The sequence below is a fragment of the Pygoscelis adeliae genome, unplaced genomic scaffold (genome assembly GCF_000699105.1).
Source record: "Pygoscelis adeliae isolate BGI_AS28 unplaced genomic scaffold, ASM69910v1 Scaffold22, whole genome shotgun sequence".
Lineage (NCBI taxonomy): Eukaryota > Metazoa > Chordata > Aves > Sphenisciformes > Spheniscidae > Pygoscelis > Pygoscelis adeliae.
Genome location: NW_008824350.1, coordinates 2601781 through 2618773, shown reverse-complemented (window position 1 = coordinate 2618773; position 16993 = coordinate 2601781). Strand labels below are relative to the sequence as shown.

The window sequence follows — 16993 nt, the reverse complement described above, 5'->3', positions numbered from 1 at the left end:
ATAAAACACTTGTGTTCTATGTGGGGAAAAAAGAAACTTTACATGTTTCATTGACGAATATTATGAACTGCTTTGCCACACATAGCCATACAACATATATTAAGACAGAATAGAGACAATTCTTATGAATTAGTTCCAAAAGCGTAGTCTAGGAAGATTCTTAGCTGTCTATGGTTCAGCTATTTTAATTCTTGGCATACTGTAGAAATGCAGAAGATTGAAAGAAAGTAAATATTGTGCCAATTTTCAAAAGCATTAAGAGGGATGTGGTAAGGTGCCAATAGATTGGTTACCCTGGTCGCCATTGCAATAGTGGGCACAATAGCTGATTAACTAAAAATCAGTTATCATATATTACCACTCTTGGTTCTCTTGCTATTCCTCAAAATGTGGGCTGGCAGTCATACACAGCAAATGCTCCATCATCCCTGAAGTAGTTAATAGCAATGCCTATTTTGAGTCAAGAGTTAATTTCACGTCACATACATTCTTCTCATTTATGTTTCATATGTTTTGTACAGCATATGTTAATGTATGCATGTTTATATGAAACAAGTTTCAGCACACAAAGCAATTATACACTGAAAACTGCGCTCCACCACACAAGGGAGTGTTTTCCCTCAAAAAGATTGATGATGTGTAATTAGTTAGCCTTAGGACAGTCATTAACTAGTACAATTTACTGTCTGGACAGCAGATGGTTCCACCCAGTCAAATTCCATATGTATGTGTGTGTGTGTGTGTGTGTGTGTGTATATGTATAAAAACACCTGCAGAAATTTGGAGTAAAAATTATGTCTGAAACCCTTTCCATGAAAGCAGAAATAAGAGACCTACCTGGCTTGCATAAGAGCTGAATGCCTAGCTGTATGGTTTGGTAAAGAGTTTAAGAACTATATAGCTGGGAAATAAAAGGACAGGAAAGCTGTTGGGAGCTGATCTTAATAAAGGTAGATATAATTGTGCATTTTTATTTTTTTTCCTTCTAAATCTATTTTTATTAAGCTTTGTGAAAGTCTTAGTTATATTCGGATTATGCACAGAAATTCTTCTTTAATTTCCTTATCTTAGGTATGTACTAGTGGTGATGCCAATATACTGCCAAAACTGAAGTGTGCTGTTCCTGTGGATGCATTGATCTCGCAAACCAGGGTACTGGAGCTGTCTTTCAGTGACCAGAGTGCAATAAAGTTGTAAAGGATGTTAAAGCAATTACGGGGTGTTCCACCAGTAAGGTTCATGGGATAGTAAAATGGTGATGCAATATGGGTACATGGAAAATAAAACTTTTTGAGGTTAGCATTAGCCAGAGGTTCCCTGTAAGGTGATGAGCAGTTTTGGTAAGCCCTGAACTACCTTCTGGAAGCCAGTCAGTATAAAATAGTGGGGTTTTTAAGTAAATTTGTTCTATCCTGCAATTGCAGGTTTTTTACTCATAGTCTATTGTGCAAAGATAGTAAGATTTCGTTATGCAAAGACTGAAAAAAAGTATATATTACTAAGTTTAAGAATTTGTTAGCTAACTGATTTCAGAATTAGTCCTCAGTGAGAAACATCACTGAAAAAAGTTTTCTTCTGAGGAATTTTTAAGAGTTTACTGGTCTCAAACTCTATTCAACGTTTCGATGAGTGATTTGGAAATAAGCATGACATCCTGACTGGCCAAATTTGCAGTAGAACAAAGATTGGTGGAGTGCTGAGTAATACTGAGGACAGGGCAATCATACAGAACAATCTGACCTGCTTGATAAACTGGCCTGATTAACCACAGTTAATTCTAACACACTGAAGTGTGAAGTTATGATTAAAGGAATGACAAATGTATGTTATAATTTACTCCCCCTTAAGAAAGGGAAGACTGTAGTGTGGAAAACAGCAACTCACCAGCTTGTAGAAGACAAGCAACTCAGCAGAATTCTCTAATGGTAAATGAGGACAACTGGATTCTGCATATGGAAACTGGGAAGTCATTTATATGTAAGAATATAAGAATAACAAGGCAATGTTCATCTCCGTATATAGCAATATTGGGAAACAGACTGGAGTGTGCATTTTATAAAAGGACAACGAGGGAGGGAGTGCAAGAACAGAGCTACAGCTGGATCTAGCAAATAAAGATTTTTTTATAATGCAAACTTGAAGGGTTGAATCTACTGGTTTGATGAAAAGAAGACTGTGATGTAACCTTGGTATATTTTATAAAATCAACACTAATGAAGAAACAATGGTGATGCAATGGTTTTTACGTTAATAGGAAAAAATTTAACAAGAATTAATGTCTGGGCTCTGGCCAAACTAAATGAGACTGGAAACAAGGTGCATACTTATTGCTGGAAGATGATCACCCACTAGAACATACTTTTATGAAATGTGACTTCACCATTCCTGATATCTTTAAAAGAAGAGGGGTCATTTTTCTTCAAGATAGACTTTGGTCAGCCACAGGTGATCAGGATTAATATTAAAGTAACTGCATAGCAGGTAACAGGTCTGACATCTAACAAGTCAAACAGGATGATCTGATTCTGGCTTTTATAAGTCTATAGGAAGAAATAAGATGAATAATCTAGTACAAATACAAAACTGTATTCACTGTTTTACTTTGTTCTTCCACAGCCTAATAGGAGCTAAACAGAGCTCAACAATTCAAGAGCTCTGTACAGTGTTATAAAATGGACTGATTAAAGAAGTTCAAGCTGGTAGGCCCATTTAGCAAGCAACAGTGGGAAAACCATGCCCCAGAAAACTGTCCCTCAACGTTTGGCTAAAGGCTTATCATTACGTACTTGTAAACAAGGATTGCAAAGGCAAAGGATCCAAACAACCTAACTATCCCTCCAGGCTTAGCTTTAGCCTCTAGAGCTTCACAGTCCTTCCTCACCTCTCCTGAGGCCTCCTGGTCCTATTTGCCGCAGCCTGCTGCTGCTCCTTGCTGAACCTCCTGTTTTGGTTTCACACGTGAAAGGTGTAAGAAGCCTCCTTCAGGATGGTTGAATCTTGAGTTAGGCCCAACTGAGCAAAACCATGCACCAGAAAATGTCTAAAATGAAACATTTTATAAATGACCATAGTCATTTAAAAGAGCCTATCAATTTGAGGGGCATCCTAGAAGAAAGGTCAAGCACAAAACCACGTGGGAGATACCCCAGCTCCCCACTGATGTGTGAATGGCTGAAGCTGGGGGCACTGGTGATACTCTGAAAGGAAATTACTTCTGGCCTGTTTGTAGCCATAAGAACCATCCCTTGAGAGATTCACATTGACTGTGCAAAGAAAGTGAACTGGTCATGAGAAAATCAGTTCAGGCTGACTACAAGAAGACCAACTCTCAGAGTTTCATTCTGGAAGGATAAATGCAAAGTGAAGAAGAGCTGAGAGCCAGAGAACCTGTCCATAATCCACAAAAAATATCTTCTGAGAATCTACCCTGGACAAACCACACTGTTAAAGCTAAAACTTTTCAGCAGTACAGAAATAAAAGTGTGACTATATCCGGAGAGCTCCCTTACAGGAACAAGGCAGGCATTTCACAGACAACCCTCCCAGCCACTGGCACTCCTTCTCCCCTGTATTTTAAAATAGAGAACTGCACAGGGCACTTCTGTCCTTGGCTGGTGTGACATTACAGAAACCCTGTGTCCTGCTCCCTCTACCAGGCTCTAATGGTGCTATTTAAAGCTTCAGAGTGACATGACTCAGCCAAGCACACTGCAGATACCTTTGTCTACTCATTTGGAAAGTAGAGATAAAATCCTGCACATGAGCCTTGAAATGTGGCTGGAAGCCACAGAGGGCACCCAGCAGCACCCCACCCTGCTACCAAAACCTCACCATGTAAACCCAATATGGAGTCCCTCTGCAACCCAAAGAATTTTAACATTGAAGTATAACCACAGGTGGTTTTAGTAGGCTACAAATTGTAGATGCTGTACTGTTACATACACTGAGAAACTCAACACACCTTTACATTATTAAGCACGTTGAAAATTAGCCAGAAAAGGGGCAAAATAGAAAACATGGATTATGAACAGTTATGAGTGGAAAGCAATTAAACACATAATTGACTTTTTTCACTAGTATGTTTATGTATTCAAAATTAGTATGCTTGAAAAGTCACTGATAATTCGTAATAGGTGGTCTGGGAGAATCAAAATCTTCTATTAAGAATTTGTATTCTCATCTTCCAACCTAATCTTCTCAAATTACTACAGAGTAAGAAAAAAGAAATCATGCATATGTTGAGTAGGCTTTACTTATTTTGAGAGATCTGTCACATGCTGTAAACATCACCTGTTGGTCCGATTTTTATTAATGTTTTCAATATTACTTTGGTTAATAAAACAGATACCAATGAAGAATTAGAGAATTTCTACCATCTGTTAGTAACTGAGAAGTGAATGCTCCAGGAGAAACATAAAATAACTCATTTGGTCTGTAAAGTATTAGTGTGTTTTGTGTTACTAATTCAACCTAGAACATGGGTTACCCACAAGAAACTTAATCAAAATGAGCTTATTTGTGTGTTTGGAAAGAAATACTCCTGAGTACTCATATTGCTATGACTGCGTGATCCAGGTTTGCATGGTTTTTAATCTCTTGATTTCTCTACTGTTTTGTTTTTTTTTTTCAAATGAACAAGTAAAGCATCTTAACCCTAGGGAACAAATCGAGCAGTAAGGCATGCAAGAGGAGCTGGAGGATCTTTGCTATGGGTGCAAGCAAAGTGCTCCTCCATCTCTTCCCTCCTGGGAACAGTGACAGAAACCTAGATTAGGCAATCTCTCATCATGGTACGGTTGGCCCAAATGGGCAAATTATGGCACGTATGTGCATGTTGGTGCTGGGTTTGGTGCAGAGCCAGTCTAAAAGAAATTGCAGCTCAGGAGGCACAGATCCTCCTGCAGCAGCTTGCCATGCAGAAGGATGTACTTGCTATAGCACACCTTCCCAGACCTTCCAGGGATCTCTATAGGTCTGCACCTTTCTTGTCATCTTCACAGATGACACAAGGCTCACAGCAACAGCGTAGGTAACATAAATGTTTGCTATCTCAAGAGGAAAAAAAAATAGCGTTCCTGGAGCAGGATATCCTCTTTAGGTGCTCTGCTGCAAAACACAAAATCTTCCTTCTTGCACCGAGACCATGTAAAGCCCTTTTCCTCCCATGTGGGTGCCTCTTAGTTCTGCAGGAGCTGAGCTCGTGAGAGACCCAGCCAACAGCGAGGGTAGGTGGAGCTAATGAATTCAAGGACCTGCACATCCTTGCTCTTGTTTTGAGGGGCATTAAAGCCAGCAGAGTGTTGTTCTCTTCAGCTTGTATTTCTAGTCACTATGCTACTACCGCTCATACCAGGAGTGGGAAGAGGGACTGTTAACCAAGAAGCAGCAAGGAAGCACACAGAGGAGCTTGGTGGCCAAGCAGTGGAGAACTTCATCAACACTCTTTTGCTTTCTTGGTTGGTCTGGTACCCATGGCCTGTGCCTCCTCTGCCCAAAGCCACCCTTGGAGGTGATCTGTGCCCACAGGATGCCGTATGACATGTACCTGCCTTTCTCTAAACACTTGCCTACAATGAGCCACAGTCTTAGTAACAAACCTGGCCCACAGGCTGCTGCTTGCCTCACCACCACCTCGCAAACACAAATCACAAGTCATGTTAATAAAATATGCTTTTAATGTGGTCTGCCCTGAACATGTTAGATTTAAACATTTCAAACTCTTTCTCAAGGCAAATAGCACCATGCTCATGATCATCTTAGCACCTTCTTCCTCATGGCTGCCCATCCTCTTTACCATATAATGAATTGTACTCCACTGTCGTAGCTGAATTGCAATGAATTGCTGCAGTGAAATTCTTCGGATAAAAAAGTTTCTCTTCAAAGTCTTCTTTGTTCATCTGAGATTGCCATTAAGTGGGGTTGAGTAGGAATCCTTTGAAGCCTGCTGGATGATCATAAGGGATCTTCAGTCTCTTGGTGGGTTCAGGGACACAAAAGCATCCTCCCTTGTCTGACATTATTTCCTTTTCTGCCTCTTCCGTGCCACTGCTGTGTGCAAGGCCTGCAAAATGAGGTCCTCATTATTCAGGATGTTGTATTCACCCAGCTGAACCAGACGGTCATACGCCTTCTCAGTGTATTGAATTGAATATGTTGAATAAGGGGAACAGCAGCCATAGAGATCAACTTTGCCGTCTTCCATCTCTGACTCTGAGCGCATCTGACCTAGGAGGAAGGGGAGACAAATCACTGCTGAGAGATGGGAGTTACTCTGGTCATAAGCAAGCCAAATCTTAACAGAGCATGGAAAGGAGATGTATCTCCACAGAGAGGGTTCATAACCTAAGTTACTCTTGTGGGTTTTTAGAATTATTTTTTAAACAAATAATTCTTTTTCAAACTGACAGCTCAGTCCCTGGCTTAGGTGGATATCAGCTGCTTCACATGATGTGGGGAGAAAAATGGTGATTATTCCTCTTACGTGGGTCTATACTGCAGTTCTGAGCTGTACCTGTGGCTCACGTAGGTACATCAAAGTTACCTGCAAACTAACTAGCTTGGGGATTGAAACAGGACTGCCATGACAGCAAATCTGACTTGGTAGAACAAGTAACTTTAAGCAACAGAGAGGTTTGATGTGTTGAAATGAGCCAACAGTGAAGTTTAAGTGTTGGAGTATTAAATATACTCCCTTTAATAGGCTGGCCGTGATGTCAGCCTTTTTCTGACATGCTTGATTACTTACCTGGTGCTTTGTATTTTTGGAAGGTATCATTAATTAGTGGGAAAAATAGCAGCACTGGTGCTCCTGGAGTCTCAGCACCATCAAAGAGGTAACACTCCTTCAGGTTTTTCCTGTCTTCTTCACTCAAGTCCACCCTGGGAAAAAGAATTCCCTGCTCCGAGCAGTACTTGCAGGTCTGGTCCAGAGCCTGGATCAATGAACAGAACAGTACTAAGACTTAAAGAGGATTTCAGGGCTCAGGATTTCTTGGAGTCCAGTAACAAAGGGGACATTTTCCAAGTTAGCTGTGTGAAAGCTCTGAAACCCCTATTAGAAAGCACTGCGTCAGTGGAGAGAAGGTTTTTGTTTTCCCTGAGTTCTTAGCACAAAACAGTTGTATCATACAAGAAAAACAAATGAGAATATGTACAGCCTATAAATGAAGTATCACACTGAAACATTAAGCTAAAAATTCTAGCGGTTAAGACTTTCAGGAGCAATATAGAAAGCACCTAAGTGTTAAAAACTTCCAGATATACAGCTGTTGAAGAAGAAATAGAGACTGCTTCAATTCCTCTCACCTGTATCTGGGATCCTGCACTGTAATTTAAATGCAGGATGACATCCACCTTTCTCTCTGGTTTTAAAAGTGGCATGATGCTTGTATTGATGAAAAATCCCGTATCTACCAGAGACAGGAATTCCTCTGATTGTGTCAGCTGGTTGGGAAATGTGTCTAACACAGTATCTAAAAGGAAAGATATTTCTTGCTGTAAGTGCAATAGCACAAAACTGGTTAGACTGTTTTCCACTCTTACACCATGACCACTGAGCCCTAACTGATTACTGTCTTCGGGGAAGGGGGATTCGCTGTATCCCTTCTCTTCTGCCCTCCCAACTCCAGCCACATACAGTTTTGGACCTGCAGTGGCAAAATTCATGAAGTGGGTTTCTTGTGCCTCCCCACCAAGTGTCTTCAAACAGAGAAAGGGAGGACCACCATCAAGACCTAGTGTCCCTGCCTCAGGAGCTGTGTGCCACCAGCAAACTATTGGCATGGAGCTCAACACCACGCCATGCTACACCCCGGTGTGCCACAACTGATTGATCTAATAGTGATTCCGCCCAAACATGGCCTCTAACCTTGAAGAATGGGTTTAATATCAAATCTGGGTTTTCATTTTGTTCTGCTTGTTTATTCTCTCCCCAGGCATACAGGTCTTCTGTTACCTTTCCATCTACAGAAGTGCTTGTTCTCCAGGTAGTTATTATGCATCTGGAAACCCTTTAGGAAGTTGTGCTCCTGGGCAACGCAGAGGCGGTCAGTGAGAGTGCCCCGAAGAGCACTGCCGAGGGGGCCGGGGGGGGTGAACAAGCGAGTCCTCAGCTCGTGTGGCTTCAGCGGTAGGAGGGGTTCCTCCTCTGCACAGGGAAAGGCTGTTAAATTCTACCTGCCTAGAGCAAGGTTATCTCAAAGTAAGTAATAAATATCAGCGTTTTCTTTATTTAAAAGGCCTAGGATGAAAAGACTCAATGAGCACAAGTGACCAAATGAAAACAAAAATAAAATGTTACTCTTACCAGCCAAATACCATTTCCTTACACAGTCCAGATTTGGATAAAAAACAAGACCCAGTATCAGGCAGCAATAAAAATCTGCACCAGACATATGCACACTTGTGGAACAGACTGAACACAGGTTTTGGAAAAGGATAACTGTTGTACTTATTTGTATTACAGTAGCTTCTACTTAATGTAGTCAAAATATTTTTGCTTTATTAATCATTTACAGATCAATCTTATTATTCCTCAACATTTTAACTCATCTGCCAACATCAGTGCTGAGCCCTCAGCGAGCACGTAGATCATGGGACTGGAGATTTTTAAATTATCCAATTATGCTTTGCAGTATGAGACTTTGAATCCACTTCCTTCCAGAAAGGCAATGTGGCTTTTGAAGAAACACTCCAAAAAATGCCAAATATACTGTGCACATCTCACATAGCAGATGAGTGTGATGGTTTATCTAACATTAACTCTATCTAACAATAAATACACAGTAAGGAAGAAGTATGATAATTTACCTATATTGTCGATTTTGTCCTGGGTCCACCTGTGCCAGAAATCTTCTGAAGAATGGGACAAATTCCAGATATATAACACATTCAATGAAAATAAACTACTCCACATGCCTGTAAAAGGAAAGGGCTTTCTAACTCAAACATTCACACATCATGAATCGCAAAACTGTTATCATGAGATGAAATTTGCGAGGTTTATGCTTTTCCTTAGTTTGTTTTAAATGGATGATGTGTCATTTTTATTTGGCTGCTGGTTTTTAAATCTTTTTTTGGTATCCAGTTTTTGTCTTACGGTACTTAGGGCTGGATATATATTTTAATGAATGGTAAGATTTTTGTGAATTATTATGATTTAAGGAGCATGGATTTTCAGAAAAAAAGCCCCAAGTATCAGAAGGCTTGTATAAAAAGAAAGGATGAAAGTTTGCAATCTGAGATATTTGATGGGGAATTATATTGATATAATATTCAAATGTGATCTTACAGCCTCTGCATTTGTAGGCTACCCTTTTTGAGAATAAACCTGTTAACACACTGTCCTGGTTTCGGCAGGGATAGAGTTAATTTCCTTCCTAGTAGCTGGTACAGTGCTGTGTTTTGGATTTAGGGTGAGAATAAAGTTGATAACACACCGATGTTTTAGTTGTTGCTAGGTAATGCTTACACTAGCCAAGGACTTCCTAGTTTTCCATGCTCTACCGACTGAGAAGGCTGGAGGTGCACAAGAAGCTGGGAGGGGGCACAGCCAAACTGGCCACAGGGACATTCCATACCATGTGACGTCATGCTCAGTACAGAAACTGGGGGGCCGCTGCTCGGGGGCTGGCTGGGCATCGGTCGGCAGGTGGTGAGCAATTGTACTGTGCATCACTTGCTTTGTGTATTATTATTATTATCATTTTATTTCAATTATTAAACTGCTTTTATCTCAACCCATGAGTTTTTCTCACTTGTGCTTTTCCAATTCTCTCTCCCATCCCACTGGGTGGGGGGGGAGTGAGTGAGCGGCTGCGTGGTGCTTAGTTGCCGACTGAGGTTAAACCACGACACACACTGAGGGATCAGTTTTGACCATGCATTTTTGAGCTTGAGAAACAATTTCTTTGGTTATCCCTTAGGGCACAAGTTCTCACTGTTTTTTGGTTCAGGAAGTGCAAATGTATGCATATCCAGCATAAACTTAGGCTAAAATACTACAGTGTCTCCCTCACTGTAAGTGAAGTGGCCAGTCGAGGAGAAGCTTGCATCTCGAACCAGTCACAAGTTGACAGCTTGCCTCTTTGTCTGGAAAACGCGTATCCATTCTCCACTTCAGTCAATAGCAAAAATGCTTCTGGATATGACTATGCTCTTTTCTCCCCAGGCTTGCCCAGGCAACGTGGAAACTGGAGCCAGTGGCCAAAGCAGACCCTCTGGAGCAGGGGGGACCTGGCATGCTCAAACACACCCCGATGCAGTGGAGTATCAGCATGAAGGCTCATGTAAACTGTCCATAGGAAGCACACACATTACTGACTACCTGTGAGACAGGCAAGAGGCTCTGGAGTTCACCCTTCTGGAGTAGCGTGAGCAGAACCGTGGATTCCCAGGGACCTGAATTTTATTGTTGGACTGGAAACGATACTATATTTTTATTCAAAACTAACTTTAAAAATGAAAATAACTACCTGTCTGTCGCTTTGAATTTTCTTTTTTACAGTAAACTGTATCAATTATAGTTAAGTATTAAATTCAGTGATGAGATATTTATCCTCTCCAGTGAAACTGCTCTGTCAGTCATGCACCAGTGCTTTATTAGTGCTTAGTTTATATAGCTCATAATTTAAAAAAAAAAAAAAATTCAGGTGTTTTTAAGAGCTTACCTTCTAAGAAGCAGATCCGGGATTCAGGGACCTTCTTCATCAACCGACCCATGAAGAACTCACTGCCAAAATCCTCAACGCGAACAAAAGCTCCATATTTTTGCAATCCCACCTCATAAGGGGTGAACTCCACCCATTCTGTGGAAAGGAACACAAAGAGAACAATGTTTTACTACAGCCCCTTAGCTGTAGATAAAAATGATATTGCTATCATGGGAATGAAAGGAGTTAAAAATTAAAATAATTTCTGCAGTTAAGTCTAATAATTAAGACCAATAGCAATGAGTTATGAGCATGGTACAAATGAAAACTCATGAACATGAAAAGCCTTTGGAATATTTTTGAGTCTATTGCACAGGCAGTCAAACTTTTACCTGACCACAAGGACGTTATACGAATACACGTCGGCTGAGGTTCTGGTCTTTAAATGAGAGGACTTTTTTTAGACTATGTAAAAAGACTGTCCCAGGATTTACCAGCCTAAATACGAAGACAAATGACTCTCAGAAGTCTCATAATTACCTTTGAAATCCAGAGTGCTATAGTTGTTCTTGACATTGACAGCAGTATAGATAGGCAATGGGTTCTGACCGCGATCAATAGCGCATTGCTGATCAGAGAGTCTATGGTTGTCTTTCTGTAATTCCAGAAATATGGTTACACTGAGACGAAAATTAGCAAGGAACGTTTTCTCTGCATCTAAGCTTGTAGGGCAGAAAAATTTTTGCCTCTAATGTATAATGTGTGTTGGGCTTAAATTCTGAAATATTCAATATTTTTCAAAATTCCTGTAAGCGTTCTGTTACTGAAATATCTGCAGGCATCCAATGTGGTGCCAGATTATTTGATGACCCATTAGGATGAAAATGGAAGGAAATGATGAAGAGCAGAAAGCAATACTTTTGGTATAAACCAGCTTAACGCGTTATGCTGCAAGTTTATGGAAGACCTCACAGATTTCAAAAGTCTGCAGGTCCATTTGTTAATAGCTGTCATGGGCATTAAGATAATGTCTGTAATTTTGCTATTTCTAAATAAAATACTTGCAGACTATGCCAAAAAAAATCTTAAAATGTAATATTTTTTCAAAATTGTAATCTTGGAGTTTTCTCAGAAAAACATATCCTAAATCTCACAAGCAAGAATGCTGATTTCCACCATGGTTGGATATCTAAAAGACTGCCACCAAATGTTTTGGAAATGGCTGTGCATTTGCATACACACAGTCTCATAGCAAACTACTTCTCTCAGAACAAACAGGAACATGTCTTCTCCAGAAATTAACTTCCAGAAAATTGTAAGCCACTGTAAACGCTGCTTTGTGACATACTGTACCCCATCATGCAACAAAGATTCCAGGACAAGCCCCCAGAGATCTATAAAAGATGTTTTGCGGCCCTCTCTTTTCCGTTGACACAGCTGCTTTTTGTAATACTTCAAATACTCCAAGGAAAGGGAATTTATTTTGCATTTTGTCATATGTTTTTGAGCCTCGCTGATTTGCTTGTCGAGATCCTTTTGTGACCAGTCAGCATCTCTGTACAAATTTGACATGGTCCTAGGAAGAGGGAATATATATTGAAGAGGGAAAAAAACACACCAAGTTTTGAAGCAGACAATGGCTACCTTTTATGTTTCTATTTTAATTTCTTGATTTGAAATTAAGTAAAGGTTTCCTGTCTTCAGTTCCCTAAGAAACTATCATGTTCCCTTTGAAGTCACAGTCATTATCCCTGTCAAAATGACTTGAGCAATTTTCCATAAGCCATTCTTAGAAAAACACTTGTTTTCATGCTGTTGCGAATTATGTGATTTTCCCCCATGAAAAGACTTTAATCTGTCAATTTTGGAAGAAGATCAAAAAAATAGGACTGCTGAGAAGGTATCATAGGTAGACTACTGAATGTCAGCCCCAGCCCACTTCAGCGCATTGGTGTCATCAGGAAGACTCCAGCCAAGAGCTGCTCAGTCCTACTTACCATGTGGTACCAGACAAGCCAGTCAGGTACGTGGCACAGTCCAAGACATTGAGTTTCTTGAGCCCCCGCAGACTGCCATACAGCGCGGTCAAAGATCTCATCCCTCCTCCCGTAGTCATGATGGCCACCACTGGGGTCTGTGCAACACACAAACAGAAAGGACTGGCATCAGACAGCGGACTGCAGCTGACTGTGGCTCTCAGCAGAGACCTCCTACTACACAAAGCCTGACACCACCACACGTGCCCAGACACAGATTTCTTTCCAAATTATTTCTACTGAAACATAAGCTACCATTTATTTTATAAAGGAGAACAGGAATAAAAGTAATGACAATTTTTGCTTAGATAGCTGACACTTGTCTCCAATGTGTTCAATATAGATGTTTGGTAAAAAACGAATGAAAATGCATTAATTAAAACCAAAAGGGAGTAGAGAGAAAAAATCAGTTGTAAAGGCAGGAATTAAAAAGAAGTCTCACAGGTCGAAGAGAGGAGGAAGGATTATCAATAAGGATAACAATCATAGGGTAAAGACTGTGGAAGAAGCCATTTCTATATAAGGAATATCTAGCCTGACTTGCAATGAAGGTGTAGCAGGAGAAGAGTTAAACTCGGGATAGCAACTGCAAAGGACACAAACTCCAGGGTGAGATTAGAGGTATGGGGCAGTATTGGAAGTGTGCATAAGTTTAAAGATGAGGAAACACCAGAAAAAAATTTAACTGGGAAGAAAAAGAGGTCATATTATGCTGTTATGCCCTCACTGCTAAGCACTGGTTAGATGTTTTGAATATTTGCCCTACAGACCTCATGGTCCAACAGATCCTGTTCCAGCTGCAGGACCTTCTTCAGAGCAGGAGCAACATACTTCTGCCTTTTGCATAGAAAGTCTTGCTCCTGCACGCAGAGGTCAAACCCTAAACGTACATCAAGGTGGTCTGGGCTGGAGCAGAGATCAGGAAAAAAGAATATTCCATTTTATTATTGGTAGACAAGCTCAGAGTTTCCAATACAAGGAAATAAACCAGATCCACAAAGTACCACATTTACAGGAGGAGCCTTTCCTACACTCCCAAACACGTATACAATGATGCATGAAAGAATGATAAAAAAAGGGACTGCTAAATTTCTAAGCAGTTATCAAAAGAAAACGAAGACATTCCTGCAGATAATTTCTGAGACATCTGCTGTCTGGATTCTCTCATACTTTAGCCTGCACTGAGACCTGTAGGAAAAACTTCTCACATTTTTCTTGAAGTAGGCAGCAAAGTTTATCTACTTCATGATCAACAGTACCAGGTGATCAGCTGCACTCTTACATAGCGTTAAAGAAAAAGTTAAAGACTCTGCTGAGCATAACACCGACTAGCATAATTGGCTTGTAATATTATTTCTTCTATTTTATACATCTTTTTCATTATTCATGTCTCAGTATGGATTATCTACATGTATTGTTAATTTTACACATATAGTTTGCTTTCAGCTCATGTGAATTCCATATCACTTGGTCACACAACCTACTGTCCTACTGTGAGTGCCTCCTCCCCAGTAAAGAGCCAAGGGTGAGACGAGTTCAGCTAAGGACGAGTTAGCCTCCAAGGGTGGCCAAGTCTCTTACCAGTCTTCCGCCTTCATATATAAATCAAATCCTTTATCCTGGAAAACAAGAATGCAAACAGTGTAAGCATGACAACCTGCTTTAGCACTCCTCCCCTGCAGCCCCAGGAGGAATTTTAGCTTGTGCCGTCCTAGCGATGCAGGTACAAATCAGGAGCTCTGAATATTCCAGCAGCGTATGTGAATTGACTGCAGTGCTTTATCGTCAGGGAAGTTGTTCAGTAATTCCCAATGTTTTCTAGTGAATGTAACATCTGAGGACAACTGATGTTTACAGAGGAAAGTAGTGATAATGCATACCTTACCCATCTCTACTAACATTACCTCTCTTAGGCAGCCAGCCAGGCTGCAGCCACACTACTATTTTACACAGCAGCATTTGCTCCTCCCTTTCTGTGGCTTATACCCTACAACAGCCGTGATCCTTTCATTCTGTATGGATTTTTTTAAACATGAATCTAAAAGTGCTTTGCAAAGCATGGTCAGCATCAGCAAGAGGCTGGCGCTACCTCGGTTAGTTCAGGTGCCCCACTGGTGGGTGAGAAGAGAAAAAGCAGAGCCCAAAATTTAGCATGAAGTAAGATCAGGATGGAGTAACAAGATCCCCTGTATTCCCACACCCATTCAAACAGAACAAGGCACAACCTGGCATTTTTGTCTGCAGGCTTTCATCATCAGAAAGTACCCTGGTAATCATCAGGGGGATGCAGACTTTCACACTCAGGTTTCTCAACCTCTCCCACAAAAGAGCAGGCACTCACCTCTGCTAAGATCATGTTTTTTCCACTTGGAAGGGAATGAAGTTGCACGTTTGGAGGGCCTGTATCATACACACGGGAGCGCTGAAAAAACACAAATATATCCAAGTTTATATTGTAAGGAATGTTACTCTTTTTCCACAATGCAAATTAATGTTACTATTTATGGTGCATGTTACTTTACATGCCATTATTATGTTTTATAAAGTCCAGTTATAACATACAAAGGAGGGAGGTCGTTTCTTCCCTGGTAGCATAACATCCAGCGTTGGCTGCTTGTATCTGGCATAGTGGAATTTGGCAGGAGAGGAGGAACTGAAGACCAGATCAGATCCCAGCATAATGTCTTGGGTGCCTTCATAAGAGCCTTGCACTTTAAAGGAGAATTCTTTCATTCCCTAAGGAAGCAATACAAATGCAGATACAGAGTAGTTTTCTCATCAAAATTGGAAACAAAGTTTCTTACAGAGTCTATCACAAGGCTGTTCTCATTTTTCAGATTTGTTGGGGTTTTTTTCATTCTTACATTAAGCCAATTGCCTTCATAATATTAGCACATCATGATTAAAAAATAGCTGATGGAGAAATAACCTCACTTGATAAAGATTTCTTCTTCTTTTTCTTCTTCTTCTCAACCACCTGGACTTCCAAGCAGCAGATTTTGCGAGACTGTAAGAGACACGAACAATAAAATACCTCATGGCAGGGAATTTTCCAGTCTGAGATTCTGTTTCCTAGCCTAAGCGCCTGCTGATGATGATACAAATGCTATACAGGCAGTGCACTTTGTCCTGAGGAAAACATTTTCTCTCAACCGCAACCTCGATTTTGGATGCTGGCTGGAACAGGAGGAGTCTCTGAGAAACTGGACGCAGCCAGCGCAAAGCTGAGGGTGCAGCGTGGATGAACAGGGCTTGCAGAAGGGAGAAGGTAAGGGCAAAGTGAAAAACAGCACTCCCAGGATCCCAACAGAGATGCAGAGGACTGATTCAAACAAAAATAATGAGGAAACAAAGTTAATAAATGAGCAAATAGCATGGTCAGAAAGTCCCTGTGTGAAAAGTGCAGTTATGAATGCAGGAAATGACGTGTGCCTGGGACGGGACAAACCCCGTTGCTTTGGCAATACGGGAATTCGGGAGGAGTGATGTCCAAGGGAGAGTTCACTGCTGCACCAATGTTTCGGACCTAAACCACTTCCATGTGTTGCCTTTGCAACACCAGAGGGATGCTAGCATGGGGGCTCTCCCCGCTGTTCCAGCCGCAGCCTCTCCATGGGTGCCATCCACGAGGATATGTAGTGAGGCAGATGATGAAGTGGGAGATCGCAGTGTTTCAGTGCTGGCTTTGCTCAGTCAAAGAGTATGTTGGCCTGATGACTGTGAGTCAAGTGAAACAAGTGTGGCAACAGGACAAGAGAGGTGACAATACGTAACACTCACCACTAGTACTCCATTAGTAATGATGGTTTCAGGAGGGCCTGAACTAGGAAACAGAAAGAAAAATACATTTTTAATAACTCAGTATAATTACAGTATAATTCATGAGCCACACCCTTCTGATTTTCCTCTTGCTTATTTTTAGCTGTGTATTGGATTTGAAAGAAAAGTCCCGGGAGACTCGCGGTACAAGTTTCCTCACTCTACTCCGTCAAGGCACAATTGTCATCCTACCGGCTCATCCAGTCCTGGAGCTCAGCAAAAAAAAAAGGTACTGAGGGGCCAAACCATATAGTGATTTTATGCTGAGCCCCAAGCTCAGGCTGCAGACGGTTTCATGGAATCCAGTTTTTTAAATATTGCAGTTTTTCAGAAGATGGGACAGAAAGGGCTCTAGATCAAAAATCCAATGCGTTATTCCATGTTGTGCTTTGAAGGGAGGCAAACACCCCTGCTGATCTCAAAGACAAACGCATAACAGAACAGTAGTCCCAGTATTCTGGTCTTAAATACTATTCATTACACTAGGGA

General features: G+C 41.0%; 1 protein-coding gene across 1 annotated transcript in view; it reads right to left on the bottom strand.

Annotated features, from left to right (window-relative positions):
- Positions 1-6016: 6016 nt before the first annotated feature.
- LOC103912848 (cytosolic phospholipase A2 epsilon-like) overlaps positions 6017-16993 on the bottom strand; it is a 17771-nt gene continuing 6794 nt past the window's right edge. The window contains exons 7-21 of the mRNA XM_009319254.1: positions 16466-16508; positions 15615-15692; positions 15248-15421; positions 15027-15107; positions 14267-14304; positions 13456-13591; positions 12647-12783; positions 12003-12225; positions 11190-11304; positions 10668-10805; positions 8809-8916; positions 7955-8146; positions 7306-7472; positions 6746-6932; positions 6017-6225 (exon numbers count right to left, since the gene is read on the bottom strand). Of these exons, the coding sequence (XP_009317529.1) occupies positions 6017-6225; positions 6746-6932; positions 7306-7472; positions 7955-8146; positions 8809-8916; positions 10668-10805; positions 11190-11304; positions 12003-12225; positions 12647-12783; positions 13456-13591; positions 14267-14304; positions 15027-15107; positions 15248-15421; positions 15615-15692; positions 16466-16508 (2026 nt within the window). The remainder of the gene's footprint in view (positions 6226-6745; positions 6933-7305; positions 7473-7954; positions 8147-8808; positions 8917-10667; positions 10806-11189; positions 11305-12002; positions 12226-12646; positions 12784-13455; positions 13592-14266; positions 14305-15026; positions 15108-15247; positions 15422-15614; positions 15693-16465; positions 16509-16993) is intronic.